Source organism: Neoarius graeffei, chromosome 13 (genome assembly GCF_027579695.1).
Source record: "Neoarius graeffei isolate fNeoGra1 chromosome 13, fNeoGra1.pri, whole genome shotgun sequence".
In the NCBI taxonomy this organism is placed as follows: domain Eukaryota; kingdom Metazoa; phylum Chordata; class Actinopteri; order Siluriformes; family Ariidae; genus Neoarius; species Neoarius graeffei.
In genome coordinates, this window is record NC_083581.1 from 78,450,617 (window position 1) to 78,469,560 (window position 18,944).

Below are 18,944 nucleotides of genomic sequence, written 5' to 3' on the forward strand. Positions count from 1 at the left end.
GTACCACCTTGTTTTGCATTAACTGCATTATTTAAAGAATATAAAAAATAAAGGTGCGCCAAAACAAACCCATAAATTAAGATAAATAAAACGGAGGATAGGTCAATCTGTCTGTGCATCCATCCATCCGTTACGTATACCGCTTATACTTCAGGGTCACAGGTCAATCTGGAACCAGTCCCAGCTGACTTCGGGTGAGAGTCAGGGTTCACTCTGGGCAAGTCACCAATCAATCACAGGACTAACACAGAGACAAACAACCATCACACTCACACCGATGGGCAATTTAGAGTAGCCAGTTGACCTTATCCGCAAGTCTTTGGACTGTCGGAGGAAACCGGAGCAAACCCATGAAGGTACTGGTAGAACATGCAAAATTCCATACAGAAAGGCCCCAGTCGGCCACGAGGTTCAAACCCAAAACCACCTTCTTGCATAGAAGTGAGTCAAAATAACTTCCACTTCTATCTTCCAGCCTTTACCCTGCACTGTTAGAAACAGGGGTACAGTCGGAGTCCATTTCTGTCCCCCAAGGTACAATCTACACTAATATACTCCCTAGTGCTCATTATTGGACTTCGAGGTAACCATGTGTCCTTTTTCAGGGCCAAAAAGATATGCATATTTTCCCAAGCAGTAGAGAAAGGGTACAAATAAGTACCTTAGAGGGTACTGCCCCAGTGACGAGCCATTGTACCCCTAAAGGTACTTTATTTTCTGAGAGTGTGATCGTTCACTTCATGCTCCGAGCTGTCTGTGCACGTGACATGCAAGTGTGAAGAAAATCAACCAAACTTTCGCAAACATTTCCACACAACTTTACTAAAAGATTGATGAATGGGAGCCAATATAAAGACATTTCTGAGTGTCTGTTTATTCCAGTCAGTCAGATGTAATACAGCTATTGACAACATTTCCAAATTCAACAGCTGAAAATTGTTTATATTTTAAAACAGGACTCAGCTGAACTTCACAGTCGCTATAGACTTCACCACTTCCAACGGTGAGCTTCAATTTCTATTATTATTCCTGGCATCTGTCCTTCTGGATTTATTTTATAACTTCAGGATTTGCTTACAGTGTATTGCAACATGCAGTCAGTGTGTGTGTGTGTGTGGTGTTCACACTGCAGGTAACCCCGCCCAGCCTACATCTCTCCACTACATGAGTCCGTATCAGATGAACGCCTACGCAATGGCCTTAAAAGCAGTTGGTGAAATCATTCAGGATTACGACAGTGACAAACTCTTCCCTGCTTATGGGTTTGGAGCTAAACTTCCTCCTGATGGAAACGTCTCGCATGCTTTTCCTCTGGTGAGCTGCACCTGAACGTTACACCTTTAAATATGCAAATACATTTGCTTATAATATTTGTTGATTAGGTTTATTGTTGGTTTTATACATAATACATTTTACTCACTTACTGCTATCAATTATTCAGGAGAAATGAATAACATTAAAGCATCGACTGTAAAGTTAAAGAATTATTACAGAAGTACTTGAAGAGCTTGGGACCAAAATGCAATAAGTCCACTGTGAGAAACTTGAGGGAAAAAAATTTTATTTTCTTTACAAAAAAAAAAATTGGGAGCATAAAACCCACCATTTTCTGTTTGAAACTTTGATATAACATGATGAGGTTGTAATAACATTAAAAATGCAAATCTATATTTTGATTTTTTTTAAAAACTAATTTTTTTTTTCCAAAATGTGATCAGTGGTGAATCGTTACTCTTAGAGCTGGGACGTCAGCTCAGCCAAAACTTAGCCAACTCGGTAAATTACACAGGGAAACGGATACTTAAGTCTGAGGCCCACTTTACACGGGGACGGTATAAAACAAAAACGCAAAAGTCCGTTTTTGTTCTCACTTTTTTCCGCGTCTACACGACCGTTTTCAAGGAGGAAATCTGCGTCTATACGGTGACGCATAAATGTCTCCGCTATGTCTGCACGCATGCGCAACGTCTTCCGTCTTGTCTGATCTGCACATCTGCGCCGCTGTTCTGTCAAGTTATCCTACCAAGCCTACTACACATGCGCGAAATCCAGGAGGGTAGGAAAATTCAACGGTAGTTTTGTCCCACCGATCAGCTGGGCTGATAGAAAATCGGTGAGAATTTCACGCATTTGCCGATTTTTATGTTTTGTGCGTATTGGTCGAGTCTTTGGCCGAGTCAAATAATTTGTAATGACTTATTTTGAATAATAAAACGGTCTGTATGAGAACTTGCTAGGATAACTTTACCGAACACCGGTCCGGCTGAGGTACTGTAGTGCTCGAGGGAGGAGCAGGAGCAAACCGAAACTCTTTTAATCTGCCTTTATTAAGTGACACTCACTCTTGTTTCGGTGAAGAAGAGAAAAGGCAGTGTCCATCTCAGCAAAATAAACCCGTTCGGCTGCTAGTTTTGTTTTCAGTCTCGGGTTTATGGTTTCACGAGCGGCTTGAATAGGCGGCGCGCGCGTGCGTGTGTAACTTGGCGACACCAAACTGAGGAGCTCCAGCTGGGCGGGTGAGCAGGAAAACACATCTACTGCATTAAAACACAGAGCAGCTTGAAGGTCTGTTGGATCGGGTGTAATCAGACATGCTCTTACTTTTTTTTTTTGGATAGGACAGTGTAGAGAGACAGGAAATGAGTGGGAGAAAGAGACGGGGAGGGATCGGGAAATGACCTCGGGTCGGAACCGAACCTGGGTCCCTGGATTTTATGGTATGGTGCCTTAGCCATCTGAGCCACGACACCCTCACTTACTTTCTTACTTCCCGGGCTGGCATGTACAGTATATGACACATGTATGACGTAAACGCGTACCCGACGTGAGCAGATCCAAGCAGAGTTTCGCGTATTGGGTAGTTTAGACGGATACGCAATGGGGGCCGTTTTTAAACTTATCCACTTTGGAAGGCGTTTTCAATTTTATCCGTTTTTCAGCCTCGGAAACGCCGTCCTCGTGTAAACGAAAGGCACTTCTGATAAAATATTTAGTCGTTTTTACCCGACAGCGTCCTCGTGTAAACGGGCCCTGAGTGAAAAGTCCTGGGGCGAGTGTGTAACCGACTAGAACCAGTCAGTTACTCTAATCACTAAAAGTCTCTGTATGGCTAATAGATGATGCCGAGGAGGTGAAGAGTTCATTTGTCAGCACACAGAGACGAGGGAAAGGACTCCAGCATCCTGACATCATACACCAGTTAGCGCCCAGCCAAAGGGCTACTCAGACCAACACTCGACTTTTCACATGGAATTTTACGACACTAATTTACATATTTGATCCGATACAAACAGCGGATGTGTGTCAAAACATTCTTACATCAAAAAATAAACATCATATCTTGGGAAAAAAAATACTGTATTAAAGAATATTATCCATTCAGGATTCATGAAGCCAGTTTGCCCCTTTCCAAACATCCCAAGCACGATAACATCCACAAGTGTGTTACACTAATTCATCATCATCGTTGGCTATCACTCATGAACGAGTAGGATGGTTCTCTTATTGTTTGTGGGCCCACAGATGGCTGACGAGGCCGATCCTAGATTTAAGAGAACGCCAGCGTGTGAAATCTATTAAAGTGGAGAGGCTGCTGCACGACAGCCACCGCACATTACTTAGCAAAGTGGGGACTTAGGTCCAGTGGCAAGGAGAACTAAAACGATTGGGAGTCGGCATTTACTGCAGCCAGCATCAGCTTTAGCAGCCAGTAGAGTTGCTACCCATCTACTGCCTGTTCCACCACTGGGGTCTTGAGCCAGAACTGCAGCCGGGTTGACTGACAGGACTGCCAGGTTTCCAGGACTGCCACCAGATTGACCAGCAGAACCGCCAAATAGGGTGTAGTAACACAGGCCGTATCCCTGACCAAGGGAGGCTAAGGGTGTGCTAACACTTGCCCAAGGTGTACACCCAGGCTAGTGGAGGGAAGGAGGTGCCTTACATCTCCATTCTGGACCGGCACCAAGCAAAGTCTACCCACTGCCCACTACACTAACACCCCATCAGAAACAATAGTGGAACCGTTAACAGAACCCAACAAATTAACACATTTTACAAGAGAGAGATTTAGGGAAGTTCACAAAAAAAAAAAAAAAAAAAAAAACTTTATTCATGTGAAATTATAACTTTACTAGGTGTGCATGGAAGAAGAGTCTGGAGACAGAAATCTTAATTTCTCGGTCGTTAGCCTGTAGCTCTCGATAGCACTGGCTTGAGCACTTTATTAGCATTCGCTAACACTACTGATGAACGCTACACCGGCTGGAAGGGGACTTCACTGCTGCGCTGACGGCGCCGACTCACGGTTAAGCTCGCGTTGGCCTTCGAGAAGGCTGAGGGCGATACATTTTTGGTCCCTCCCACTATAAATCAAAATCTGATTGGTTAATTCATCTGTCACTTCCTACATAAACATACACTGCCATGGCCTTCTGTCCCGGCAATGAAGTCCTAACCAGTGAGTGAGCAGCTCTAAACTCTGCTCAGCCGAGAGACAACAAACAAACAAAAACAATCTCATTGGAGAACTCGATTTTAATGTTTTCAGGACACTAACCCTTTCATTTCTGAGGCAAATTTTGATTCTTTTGATTCACTTGTGTGTTTTTTTGTGTGGACGTGTCCATATAATATAAAGAATGTTACACGGTGACGCAAAGATATGAAGTGCAACCGTGTCATATCCACTTTGTTTCAGGCCACACCACCCCACCCCATCACTGATCATTATTTTCCTATAATAGCACGCCCCCTAGAGTTTTATTCCTGCTATAACTCCTTTTGGAATTCTGTATCTGAAAATTCAGTGTAACCGACTTTTCTCCTCCTGTAGAACTCGGACTGTGAGAATGCTAACTGCGTGGGAATCGAGGGAGTTCTGGAAGCCTATTACGAATGTCTGCGAACAGTGCAGCTCTACGGACCCACCAACTTTGCTCCTGTCATCAGCCAGGTGGCAGAGTAAGCAACTTTCTCCCTTATCCTTGCACTCTCTCTCTCTCGTTCACTTTATTTGTTGCGAACTCTCAATCCCTCTCCATTAGTTTGATTAATAAGCTCAGCTCCAAGTCTCCAGCAGCTCTGAACACTCACATACCCCTCAAACTCTGTCTGAATACTGAGCGTGCTCTCAGCGTCGTTAGTGCTTTCCAGAAGGCTGAAGTGAAGCCAAAGGGGGAGAAGCTCAATACATGAAACTTTTTCAGACTGGCATGCACCAGTGTCCTGTATATCCTCTTAGACAGAACTGCACACCGTAACAGATACGCTGTAGGCTTCAGTTCTTTCAACTCGGTTTTATTTTAATCATCGTTGGTGCACAGATTTATCAGATGTGAGAAAATCCGCCAATAAAGAGAGCCAGAAACTCTCGGATCCTTCCTTACTGCAGGGTTGCAAAGGAGGGATTTCAGAGGCCCCGCTGATCGATCTCGAGCTGCTTACATTTAATAACGGCACCAGAGCGGCATCACGGTGCTCCGGCTAAGTGAGGAAAGATTTAGAGATTGTTATTGATGTAGAATAGTTCAAGGGCGTCAGTGTACGGCTGGGCTCGGCTCTGAGGAATGTTATTTTCAGCCCTTCTTTGGCTTCTCACAAGCTCTTTTCTAAAAGTAATTGCGCTTTCTTGCTTTCAATACCCTATTTTAGTGTTTTGTTTTCTTTTAGATTAATTTACATCCATATATCATCATCATCATCATCATCATCATCCTGTACACCTCAGTGGCGCTTAGGGCCGACACGAAAGACTTCCATCTCTCCTGGTCCTCTGTAAGTAATCCTAGTTCTTCCACAGACTTCCCCAGTTCCTTTGCTTCCTTCAGTATTGCTCTTCTCCATGTTTCCTTTGGCTGTCCTCTACGTCTCTTACCGCGGTCAGGAGTCCACCTTGCTGCCATTCTGCTGACGTTCTTCCGGTGTTTTCTTGAGACACCCAAACCATTTCCATCCTCTCCATTTGATCATTGTTAGAATGTCATCTTGTTTTATTCTTTCTAAGAGTGTTTGATGAGATATTCGTGTTGGTCAGTAGATCTTGCAGCTTTTTCTCCTCAGGCGTGATGTCTGGAATATGGAGAGTCTTCTTGAGTAATCCTCCAACACTCTGCTCCATACAATAACACCGATAGTATGTGTTGCTACGGCAGCATGTATACATCCGTATGTACTTGTTAAAAATCCCATTCCAGATTTAGTTCCTCTTTTACTGTTATAATAATATTTAACAGTTATTCCACAAAATCGAGTCGTACATGAGCTGATAGTTAATGATAATCCATCTACGACGAGATTGAGTGGAGTAACTGTTTTATTCTATCCACATTCACTGGATTTTGAGAAACAGAGCATTTTTATTTTTGGCAAATTCGATCAATAAAAACCTTATATAAAATGTCCAACAATCATTTCCGCTGAGGCAGATTTCTTAAAAACCTCCACAAATTGACTTCAGTGTTTTGTTTTGTTTTTTGTAGAAAGTGCCGTCTTGCTGTCGTGCCGAGGTATAGAATAGCTTTAGACATTTATTTAATTCTTCCTCGGACATTTCAGTTCTGTAATTTTCAAACTTCTTTGAGCTTTTGAACCAGACTAAAAAAAAATTCAACAAATTTTAACGCTTAAAGATGAAGAATGTAAACAAACCGGTGAAATGACAGGAACAATTTGTGAAAAAGGCGATAATAATAATAATAATAATAATAATAATAATGGAAAGAAATAAGTATTTCTTTCCATGAAATACTTTCATTCCCTATTTTGTTGCTTTTTTGGGGTTTTATTTTCGAGTAGAGTTTTTATTTCGTCCTCGGTTGGTTCAGCAACCACCATTTTGTTTTTCTCTACTCACAGTATATGAGCTGATATCCTAGTAGTAGAGTAGCCAATCAGAGCGCACGATTGCTCATATCCAGCGAATGTGGAGAGAATAATTATAATAATAACCTCCACTCTTCTGGGAAGGCTTTCCACTAGATTTTGGGGCGTTGCTGTGGGGATTTGTGATCATTCAGACACGAGAGCATTAGTGAGATCAGACACTGATGTTGGGTGAGGGTGATGTCTGGGGTTCAGTAGGGTTGAGTTCAGTCAGGACTCTGTGCAGGACACTTGAGTTCTTCTACTCCAACTTTGGCAAACCATGTCTTCATGGAGCTCTATTTGTGCACGGGGCATCGTCCGCATACTTTTGACCATATAGTGGTTAGCAATAGAAACTGGAAAAGGATGCATCAATAAAATTTAAAAGTGTAATCAAATGAAAATGAATTTTTGTAAAAATGCATAAAAAGAAAAAAAACACCAGCTGTGACTCTCACTGATGCTCTGTATGAATTTATCGTCTCGGTGAGAAAAGAACTCAAACAGATACGCAGACTTACAATCATACAGATGCTCAACTTGTTCTTTTCAAGTCAGCATGAGTTTAAACGGTACATCCGTCCTGCTGGAACTGCCTAATAGCTTTAAAAGCGTTCTATTCTCCAGTCAACGTCATGTCAACTGACAAGCGGCATTCACCGTCATTTCATTTTCAAATGAGAGGAAAAATCTTTGGAAGAGTGTTTCTGCGTTCATGGTTGTATGCCTCCGGTATAAAGGCTTGTTCCTTCTCTCACAGGGCCGCGGCGGGTGTGACGGACGGCTCGCAGTACTTTGTGTTGCTCATGATCACAGATGGAGTCATCTCTGACATGGTGCAGACTAAAGAGGCCGTGGTCAATGTGCGTCTCTTTCTTCCACCATCATCCTTTACTGCACCTGCCAAATGCGAGCTCTTTCAGTAAAATGAAACTCTCTCTCTCTCTCTCTCTCTCTGTGTGTAGGCTTCTTCCCTGCCCATGTCGATCATCATTGTCGGGGTGGGGCCTGCTGAATTTGATGGTGAGTGTAGATTTTGAATTTCTGAGCTGCGCTGGTGTAGATGATAAGATAGTGCAGATAAATACACATCATTTGAACAAATATATTTGTGTTTATACAAACCAGGAAAGTGAAAACTCTAACGCATCACACAGACCTGTGTTTCAGTGCCTCAGAAACCTGTCTGGGTTTAAAACTCATAGCTAATGTAATGTACTAATGTATAACAGGTGCATTAATACAGACAGTATATACAGTAAATGATATAAATTGCGTGCAGGGTCGAGGATGGCTGAATCATAGTCATTATCCTTTCCTTAGGAAAAGAGTCGAAGGTGGCAGGTTGTATTTCTGCCCTCAACAAAACGTCAGTAACTTGTGTGTACATGTTGTAATCAAATATACCAAGCACTGAGAGGCTTCAGTTGAAATTATGGATTCTCTGAGGTGACCGGTAGAGTGCTAATTTGTGAGAGGTTCAGCCCCAAAGAAAATAATACTATGCTGGTCACTGAAGAGAATCCGTAATTCCTGGAGCCTCTCAGTGCATGATATATTTGATTTTTATTCTGTCCACATTCACTGGATTTGAGCAATCACATGCTCTGATTGGCTACTCTACTACTAGGATATCAGCTTGTATACCATGAGTAAAGAAAAACAAAATGGCACAGCGTGTTGCTGAACCAACTGAGGACGAAAAAAAAACTCGACTCGAAAACAAAGCAACAAAAGTATTTGATGGTAAGAATGTATCTTTTATTTTTTCAAGAATTATTATTATTATCGCGGGCGGCACGGTGGTGTAGTGGTTAGCGCTGTCGCCTCACAGCAAGAAGGTCCGGGTTCGAGCCCCGTGGCCGGCGAGGGCCTTTCTGTGCGGAGTTTGCATGTTCTCCCTGTGTCCGCGTGGGTTTCCTCCGGGTGCTCCGGTTTCCCCCACAGTCCAAAGACATGCAGGTTAGGTTAACTGGTGACTCTAAATTGAGCGTAGGTGTGAATGTGAGTGTGAATGGTTGTCTGTGTCTATGTGTCAGCCCTGTGATGACCTGGCGACTTGTCCAGGGTGAACCCCGCCTTTCGCCCGTAGTCAGCTGGGATAGGATCCAGCTCACCTGCGACCCTGTAGAACAGGATAAAGCGGCTACAGATAATGAGATGAGATGATGGAATTATTTTATGTCGTCATGTGAGCCATCCTTGGCCAATCCCTGCACGGGAATTTTTTGATGAGGGATATACAGTATACAATCGAGCCGGAAAGTCTCCACACCCCTTTCACCTTCTCCATGTTTTATTACATTACAGACTTATTCTACAATAGATTGAGTTCAGTTTTTGCCTCAAACAGCTACACACAATCACTAATAATTACGAAGTGAAAACAGGTTTTTAGAAAATATGCAATTTTATTTTACTGACAAAAGTAGGTTATTTAGGGGTTACATATCTGTACACACCCTTAGCCTAATACTTGGTTGATGCACCTTTGGCAGCAATTACAGCTTCAAGCCATCTTAGGAAAGAAGCTATGAGCTTGGCACACTTGTTTCTGGACATTTTTGCCCATTCCTCTTGGCATATCCTTGCAAGCTCTATCAGGTTGGATGGGGAGCATTGGTACACAGCCATTTTCAGCTTCTTCCACAGATGTTCAGTTGGATTCAGGTCTGGGCTCTGGCTGGGCCCCTCAAGGACGTTCACAGACTTTCTCTGAAGCCACTCCTTTGTTCTCTTGGCTGTGTGTTTCGGGTCAATGTCATGTTGGAAGGTAAACTTTCGCCCCAGTCTGAGGTACAGAGCGCTCTGGAGCAGGTTTTCTTCAAGGATCTCGATGTACTTAGCTCCATTCATCTTTCCCTCTATCAGGATTAGTCACCCCATTCCCACTGCTGAAAAACATCCCCACATCATGATGCTGCCATCGCCATGCTTCACTGTAGGGATGGTATTCAGGCCAAAAAGTTCCATTTTAGTTTCATCAGACCAGAGAATCTTGTTTCTTATGGTTTGAGAGTCCTCTAGGTGCCTTTTGGCAAACTCCAAGCAGGCTGTCACGTGCCTTTTACTAAGGAGTGGCTTCCGTCTGGCCATTCTACCATAAAGACCTGATTTGTGGAGTGCTGCCTGGATGGTTGATCTTCTGAAGGTTCTCCCATCTCTACAAGGATACGCTGGAGCTCCGTCAGAGTGACCCTTGGGTTCCTGCTCACCTCCCTGGCCAAGACCCGTCTTCCCCGATCACTCAGTTTGGCTGGGCGGCCAGGTCTAGGAAGATTCTTGGTGGTTCCAAACTTCTTCCATTTATGAATGATGGTGGCCACTGTGATCTTTGGGACCTGTAAAGCTGCAGCAATTTTTCTGTACCCTTCTCCAGATCTATGTCTTGACCCAATCCTGTTTCTGAGGTCTGCAGATAACTCCTTTGCCCCTTGGCTTGGAGTTTGCTCTGACATGCCCTGTTAACTGTGGGACCGTATACAGGCAGGTGTTGGCAATCCCAATCATGTCCAATCAACTGAATTTACCACAGGTGGACTCCAATTAAGTTGTAGAAACATCTCAAGCAGTATCAGTGGAAACAAAATGCACCTCAGCTCACTTTTGGGTGTTATAGCAAAGGGTGTGCACACTGGTGTACATATGATATTTTACATTTTGATTTTTAATAAATTAGCACAAATGTCTAAAAACCTGCGTTCACTTTGTCATTATGGGCTACTTTGTGTAGAATTTTGTGACAAAAACTGAACTCAATCTATTGTAGAATAAGTCTGTAACGTAATAAAACGTGGAGGCGGTGAAAGGGGTGTGCAGACTTTATGGCTTGACTGTATATATATTATAAAAAACAACTAGCTTTTTCAGTTATTTGCCATTTGTGTGTTAATGAGAAGAAAGCTGTATTTGTCTCTCTTTATCCAGCGATGGAGGAGTTGGATGGTGACGAGGTGCGGGTGTCCTCCCGAGGCCGTATTGCTGAACGGGATATTGTTCAGGTGCTCATCATGACACCAGCTTTACTACACCTGATACAGCTTATTATCTAATTAGTGAAATATTCAATAGCCGGTGAACAGGAACGTCAGTCATTTCTGAGCACCAACAGTCCTGCAGTTGGTAATGTCCAAATTGGTAACGTCCAATTTCATTCTAGCTGTGCTTGTCATGGTTACACACAACATTTCCTGAAATTACTGTACTAAAAAAAATCATCAGTTGCTTCAGAACCCACATATCAGAAAACGTCCCCATGTCAATTTATAAGGCTTAAATTTCATGATGCCATCTGTGTCCTGGACGCATCAGTGTGATGTATGTAGCCGTCAGTAAAGAAACAATAATTAGAACAAGCACATTAATATAGACCTATGACCAATTCGTATACACTCACCGGCCATCCATAATACACCACCTGCAGTTTGATGCAGTTCTGTAATCAGCCGATCCCTCGACAGCAGCACGATGCATCAAATCAGGAGCTTCAGTTAATGTTCACAATGTTCAAACATCAGAACAGGAAACATTGTGATCTCACAGTGTGACTTTCTCTCACTGTGGTATGGGTGTTGGTTTGATCCAGATGGACTGGTTTGAGTATTTCAGAAGCTGCTGATCTCCTGGGGTTTTCACACACAACAGTCTCTAGAGTTTACACAGAATGGTGCAGAAAACAAAAAACAACCATTGAGTGAGTGAGCGACAGTTCTGTGGGGGGAAAGTAAACAAACGCCTTGTTGATAAGAGAGGCTCAGAGGGAAATGGACAGATTGGGTCAAGCTTTTTTTCCAGGAAGGATATAGTAACTCATAATCACTCTTTACAACCGTGGTGAGCAGAAAAGCATCTCAGCATGCAACAGCAGAACAGAAGGCCACATTGGGTTCCATTCAGTTGAACTGTATATTGTGTATATTGAATTGAACTGTAAAGCTATAAAGCTGCCAAACCACTGTGACTCCAACTACTCTGTGTGTGTGTGTGTGTGTGTGTGTGTGTGTGTGAGACCAGACTAATAACACAGCCACAAACTTATTTGATACCTGCTCACCACCCACTTCTGGTTGATATTCTCAGCTGTATTTACTTGCGTCTTGTTTTAGATCATGGTCCTGTATGTGTCTGTCAGTTTGTGCCGTTCAGGGACTACATCGACCGCTCGGGAAATCAGGTGCTAAGCATGGCTCGTCTGGCCAAGGATGTACTGGCTGAGATCCCTGAGCAGCTGCTGTCTTTCATGAAGAGCCGTGGCATCGAACCCAGACCTGCTCTGTCTCGCTCTCCTCCACCGCATATCCACGTACATCTCTGATCCCAGATCAGGCTCCTGTTCACACTGCAGATTAACTGGATATAATACCTTTATATTGATCCATGACTAACTGAAATAATAACTGTAATAATAATAATATAGTCTAGTTGTATGTACTCATCACTCTTTAATGCTAATGATCACCTTGTTTATCATGGGTTTGCACTGACTCAGGTTTTACGTAATGTCTTGTCGTTTATGGATGGACTGTATGATGTTTCTGTACGGCTCCCACAGTCTCTACGTGCTGTTGCCACGTGTCCGCGATGGACGGTTTAACACATGCACACGTGTAGGTACGTCTTTAACATGTAGTGCAGCACCTAATGGCTATTTAACAGTTATTCCAAAAAATCAAGTCATACCTGAGCTGATAGGCGTCTATAATCCGTGTACGATGAGATTGAGAGGAAAAACTGTTTTATTCTGTCCACATTCACTGGATTTTGAGAAACAGAGCATTTTTATTTTTAGCAAATTCGATCAATAAAAACTTTATACAAAACGTCTGACCGAATCATTTCCTCCGAGTGGATTTCTTAAAAACCTGTCGATGGCGGCACGAGTTGACTTTAGTGTTGTTTTTTTTGTAGAAAGTGCCGTCTTGCCGAGGAATAGAACAGCTTTAGACATTTATTTAATTCTTCCTCGGACATTTCAGTTCTGTCATTTTCAAACTTCTTTGAGCTTCTGAGCCAGTCTAAAAATAAATCAACAAATTTTAATGCTTAAAGATGAAGAATGTAAACAAACCGGCGAAATGACGAACAATTTGTGAAAAATGCAATAATAATAATTACTGAAAAAAAAAGATAAGTTCTGACCATCAAATACTTTCATTCCATATTTTGTTGCTTTTTTTGTATTATTTGGGGTTTTGTTTTTGAGTCGAGTTTTTATTTCGTCCTCGGTTGGTTCAGCAACACGCGCTGCCATTTTGTTTTTCTCTACTAATGGTATATGAGCTGATATCCTAGTAGTAGAGTAGCCAATCAGAGCGCACGATTGCTTATATCCAGTCAATGTGGACAGAATAATCATTTTTATCTCCGCTTCCTTCTTCAGCCTCCAGTTTTGCCTTCACTCTTACGCTCTCAATCTCTGTTTTCTTTTCCTCTTAAACCTGTCCGTGAACTCGTACAGATCCGCCCTTCACCCCTTCACAGAGAACACGTGGTGTAAATAAGTGCAGCTATTTCTAAATGGACGTTTTATAAACAGAAATCATAGATACTGTTGAGAAAAAGAACGAAAGATCTTGTTTGCCCTGAACAGCACATCCTGAAGTGCTTTATTCTTTCAGAACGTTTCATCAATTATATTTTATATATATTCTAATGAGCACCACTTGTGACATAAAGGAGACGAATCTGAACAGCTTCTTGGAGCACGTTTTCTGAAATCAGCAGCACCAAAGAACCCGACTGGGTGGTTTATTTCAGTGTGTGGATTGGTAGACACTCCAGATGCCCAACCCAAATGTATGTGCACCAGAACTAAAAAAAAGTGCTTTCATAATAATAATAATAATAATAATAAAGTCCCCTTGAAAACCTGTTACACCTTTTAACTACTAAGAACTAATTTATTTCTCATTTCTATATTACAGCCATTTATATTTGTAGGTTGCTGTTACGCCTTGACTGAATAAATAAAAACACCTCCGCGACCCTGTGCTCCTCTGAGGAAGCCTGTGTGTGAGAATAATCTCTGGAACCTCAGATGGAATTAACTACGTCTCGTAATTTCCTTAGTTGAAAGTCTTTCAAGGTTTTTGTGACTAATGTGTACACGGATCAGTTAATTCATGTTTTTGATACTGAAAGGCCTTGCTCGTGGAGACACTGTCATCATTGTGGTTGCCAATGGCAACAATAGATTTTACTTGTGTTTTTCTTTTGTCCAAGTCCTTCGAGATTTTTAACGTTTTAGTCGGGAGGGGCCTTGCGTGGGACTCGAGGTCCCGTTCGCACCGACCCTTTTGAACCTTGCTTTGTGTTTTTTTTTTCCTCCCCATGGTTTTGTTTGATTTGTATGTCTTGTAAATTTGTAGTGTTGTTGTTTGAAGGCCAATAAAGCTGTTAAATAATAATAATAATAATAATAATAATACCAACAACAACAACAACTCGTATAGACCTTTACTTTACACGGTAGAGATTAAGGTTTGGTTATATGAGGTAGTAGATCTCCATGAGGAAGGTAAAGCATAGTGATTAGGAATTAATGTGGGGGAAGCCGTGGCCTGATGGTTCGAGAAGCAGCTTTGGGACCAAAATGCTTTTGGTTTGATTCCCTAGAGCAGCAGGAATAGCTGAAGCGCTCTTGAGCAAGGTACCGAACCCCAAACTGCCCACTGCTGGGAGTACATCAGGATCTTGCTGTATGTCACTGTTAAGTCTAAAGTCCATCCCTGTGGATCTCCGTTTCGATAGCCCTCAGCCTCCCGCCTATAGTGGCAGGGTTACAGTGGGGGGCGGGTCCTCTGGTAACCGCGAGAGTTTGACTCCCCACTTGCATCTGTATTGCAGCGTGCCTTGCCAGATGGCAGTAGGTACCATTTTCATAATGGTCCTTGGTATGACTTGACCATGAGTAGAACTCATGATCTCCTGCTTGAGAGATGGACATGCTACCCACTAGGCCAACTCGCGGTTACCGTCGATAAGAGCGCCTGCTAAACGCCTGTAATAGAACAAGTGACTTATTTTTCTTACAATATCGAGAGAGCAAAAGTTGTTGCTTTCTTGAAAATCACAACTTATTTTTCTTATGTATTGTAATGTGTTACTATGGCGGTGTAGTGGTTAGCACTGCTGCCTCACAGCAAGAAGGTTCCAGATTCGAATCTCACTGCCTTTCTGTGTGGAGTTTGCATGTTCTCCCCATGTCTGCGTGGGTTTCCTCCTACAGATTCGGTAAAATCCCCAGCCAGTGGGGTTGTAAAAGCCAGTGCATACTTAGTGCCAGTCCCAAGCCTGGGTAGACTGGGGAGGGTCGCGTCAGGAAGGGCAGCCGGTGTAAAACCTACGCCAAATCAAATGCGTGGCTCATGATGAGCCGCTGTGGCAACTCCTAACAAGAACAGTCCAAATAAGAAAATAACTAATACTATTGTAATTTTCTATTGAGCACGAAGGGGAAATTTGAGAAAAATCTAACTGGACTCTGGTATTGGCTGCAAGTCTAAAGCACTTCCTTATTACAGTAAAATGTAATGTAGACGTGATTAGCACTTGGTTAGTAGTTATAATAAAATACAGTTCGCTAGTAGCTCTGTGTATACATCTCCAGAGATATGTCAACTCTGTAAATACTATTAAAGACTCCGTAATTAGTGCAACGTTATTAACGAATTCCTCCTAACAACTGCTCATCAACGACGCACGTGTTTTACTTCCTGCATAGTGACTTATGAGTGATGGAGCAGTATTGTAAAGGGTTAATCTTGCGGATATGGATGTGGTCATGTATTCGAACCAGCACATGAACGCACACCTGTAATTTGTAAATCGGTGACACGACTATAAACGCTGTGCTGTGGCCAGAGGAAGCAGAAAGGCACAGTGAACTGGGGCAGACTGGGTGGACATACTGGCAGCGTTTGGGAGAAGGGCATCTAATCTGAAGACGCTTGTGAAGTCAGAGACGAGACAGCAGACGGAATCCGCCGCTAACACGGGACGCTGGAGTAATTATTTCGTTATAAAAGCTGCAGTAATTCCACAGCAGTCTGCATGTATACGTCTGCACAACCTGCTCCGATATTAATGAATGTTCTCTCTATTTCCCACCAACCCAAATGCTGCATGGCTGAACTGCATGCAATGAGACAGCATACAGCTGATATCGTGATATTTGTACAGTTTTATTGTGCTTGTGTACCATCTTGTGGTAAACAACGTAATCACATGTATTTGTGCAAAATGCCTGAGTGTGATATCAAAATGTGGTAAAATATACAGAAGACGTTTCAGCTCGCAGTGTGTTAGAACGTGAAGGACACTTTCAGTTTTTCTTTGCCATCAGTGTCTTATTACATTTTTAAATAAAGCATGTTTGTCTGGTTCATGTTGTCAGAAAGCTTTTTGGCAGAGGTAGCAGTTTAACAACTCAAAATCCTATTCCAGATTTCAGAACACGTTTTATTAAAATCAAATCAATAGCATCTGCACTTGTAATTTGCTTTGTAATTTTAAGGATTTAAATCTAAAATCTGCAAAATGTAATTTTATCTGCTGCAGAAAATCAAATCACAACCAAATGAGGAGGAAAAGAAATCCACAAAGAGTGAGTGAAGCAACGGCCTGAATATTTAACAGTTATTCCACAAAATCGAGTCGTACCTGAGCTGATAGGCGTCTACAATCCGTGTACGACGAGATTGAGTGGAATAACTGTTTTATTCTCAACACATTCACTGGATTTTGAGAAAGAGTATTTTTATTTATCAAATTCGATAAATAAAAACTTTATACAAAACGTCCAACAATCATTTCCACTTAGAATGTAAACAAACCGGCGAAATGACAGGAGCAATTTGTGAAAAATGCGATAATTCTTGAAAAATAAAAAGATACGTTTTTACCATCAGATCCTTTCATTCCATATTTTGTTGCTTTTTTGTGTATTATTTGGGGTTTTGTTTTCGAGTAGAGTTTTTATTTCATCCTCGGTTGGTTCAGTAACACGCTCCGCCATTTTGTTTTTCTCCACTCATGGTATATGAGCTGATATCCTAGCCAATCAGAGCGCGCGATTGCTCATATCCAGTGAATGTGGACAGAATAATTAAAATATATTCTCCCCTGTTGTATGTACAGAGCTCTAACAAAGCTGGTGTGGAAACACTTCATTCAGTCAGCACTTCACAATAAGGTCCAAGATAATACTTTTTTTTTTGGCCTTTATAATAAACAGGAAATACTGTAGCTTGACAGAAATCCAGTAACAGATTTAGATCCTTAATGAGAAAGCCAGAGGTGACTGTGGCAAGGAAAAACTCCCCAAGAAGATATGAGGAAGAAACCTTGAGAGGAACCAGACTCAAAAAGAGAACACATCAGTATACAGCGTCTTACAAAAGTATTCACCCCCTCATCTAAGCATTTCAAATGTGATATTTAATTTTTTTCATTCTTCCATAATTTCATTATAATTATTCTCTTCTAATTCTAATTTGAGGGGCGGTATGGTGGTGTAGTGGTTAGCGCTGTCGCCTCACAGCAAGAAGGTCCTGGGTTCGAGCCCCGTGGCCGGCGAGGGCCTTTCTGTGTGGAGTTTGCATGTTCTCCCCGTGGGTTTCCTCCGGGTGCTCCGGTTTCCCCCACAGTCCAAAGACATGCAGGTTAAGTTAACTGGTGACTCTAAATTGAGCGTAGGTGTGAATGTGAGTGTGAATGGTTGTCTGTGTCTATGTGTCAGCCCTGTGATGATCTGGCGACTTGTCCAGGGTGAACCCCGCCTTTCGCCCGTAGTCAGCTGCGATAGGCTCCAGCTCGCCTGCGACCCTGTAGAACAGGATAAAGCGGCTACAGATAATGAGATAATTCTAATTTGGCCTCATTTTCTATCAAATGTGCTTCAGAAATGAAAGGGTTACTGTCCTGAAAACATTAAAATCGAGTTCTCCAATGAGATCGTTTTGTTTGTTGTCTCTCGGCTGAGAAGAGTTTAGAGCTGCTCACTCATTGGTTAGGACTTCATTACCGGGACAGAAGGCCATGGCAGTGTCTGTTTATGTAGGAAGTGACAGATGAATTAACCAACCAGATTTTGATTTATAGTGGGAGGGACCAAAAATTTAATCGCCCTCAGCCTTCTCGAAGGCCAACGCGAGCTTAACCGCAAGTCGGCGCCGTCAGCGCAGCAGTGAAGTCACCTTCCAGCCCGTGTAGCATTCATAGGTAGTGTTAAAGCAGTCAAGCCAGTGCTATCGAGAGCTACAGGCTAACGGCAGAGAAACTAAGATTTCTGTCTCCAGACTCTTCTTCTACGCTGCACGCTCGCTACAGTATTTTTCACTCAGACTTCAGGATTCATTTCCCTGTGTAATTTACTGAGTTACTTTTAAAATCAACATCAGCAGCTCCACACAACGGAGCGACCTGGCAGCCTGACGCTAATCCCTTACAGAATCCTTTACCCTGTTGCTGTTTTGGTGCCTGGCGAAGGTTTGGCTGAGCTCAAGTCCCAGCTCTAATAGTAACAGTTTGCCCCTGGTGTAGACAGGACTGTGATAACTGCAGTAGGAACGCAACACACAGCATTAGATTAAATTAGATTCAACTTGGCCATTGCACACGTCACAGGTACAAGGCAACGAAATGCAGGGTTTATCCAACTCCAGGCCAATTCAATCCACAAACAGATTGCCATCTTTTCCTATTCTGATTACAATCTTCAAGACCTTTCCAAAATGTTCCTTTATCAAACCGTCTTCTGTCTACATTTCTTGCGATGGTGATGCACACCCTCTGACAGCTGCAGTGTGTCTGTGTGTCAGAAAGATCTCCTTTTCAGCCTTGAAATTAAGCTGCTTGCCTTTTTATTCCTCCTGTTTGATCATTTTTCTGTCGTCTTCTGTATGAGCGTGGGTAATGCTGGAACAGAGAGCAGACAGACAGAGTCTCAGTACCGTGCTGAGGAACACTGATGAGCAGTCAGCCTCGAAGGCAAACATGTGAGTGACTGGTAAAACTGTCAATCACACAATGATTCCTTTTTCTTCTTGACATGGAACCTGTTGAGCATTTCAGCAAAGGTA

At 42.5% G+C, this 18,944-nt stretch overlaps 2 protein-coding genes across 3 annotated transcripts in view; one reads left to right on the forward strand and one right to left on the reverse strand.

The window, feature by feature from the left end:
- Window positions 1–12,938, forward strand: part of cpne9 (copine family member IX) — a 199,711-nt gene extending 186,773 nt beyond the window's left edge. Inside the window, exons 14-21 of one of the 2 annotated variants that reach the window (XM_060938585.1) lie at window positions 957–1,003; window positions 1,133–1,314; window positions 4,835–4,962; window positions 5,671–5,775; window positions 7,625–7,727; window positions 7,830–7,887; window positions 10,792–10,865; window positions 11,996–12,938. In XM_060938585.1, coding sequence (XP_060794568.1) covers window positions 957–1,003; window positions 1,133–1,314; window positions 4,835–4,962; window positions 5,671–5,775; window positions 7,625–7,727; window positions 7,830–7,887; window positions 10,792–10,865; window positions 11,996–12,178 — 880 coding nt within the window. In that variant the 3' untranslated portion in view covers window positions 12,179–12,938. The remainder of the gene's footprint in view (window positions 1–956; window positions 1,004–1,132; window positions 1,315–4,834; window positions 4,963–5,670; window positions 5,776–7,624; window positions 7,728–7,829; window positions 7,888–10,791; window positions 10,866–11,995) is intronic. The other variant, XM_060938586.1, reaches the window with a different exon arrangement.
- The window catches only part of LOC132897171 (ankyrin repeat and SAM domain-containing protein 1A-like), a 118,004-nt gene continuing 110,540 nt past the window's right edge, over window positions 11,481–18,944 (reverse strand). The window contains exon 28 of the mRNA XM_060938580.1: window positions 11,481–11,511. Within this exon, the coding sequence (XP_060794563.1) occupies window positions 11,496–11,511 (16 nt within the window). The 3' untranslated portion in view covers window positions 11,481–11,495. The remainder of the gene's footprint in view (window positions 11,512–18,944) is intronic.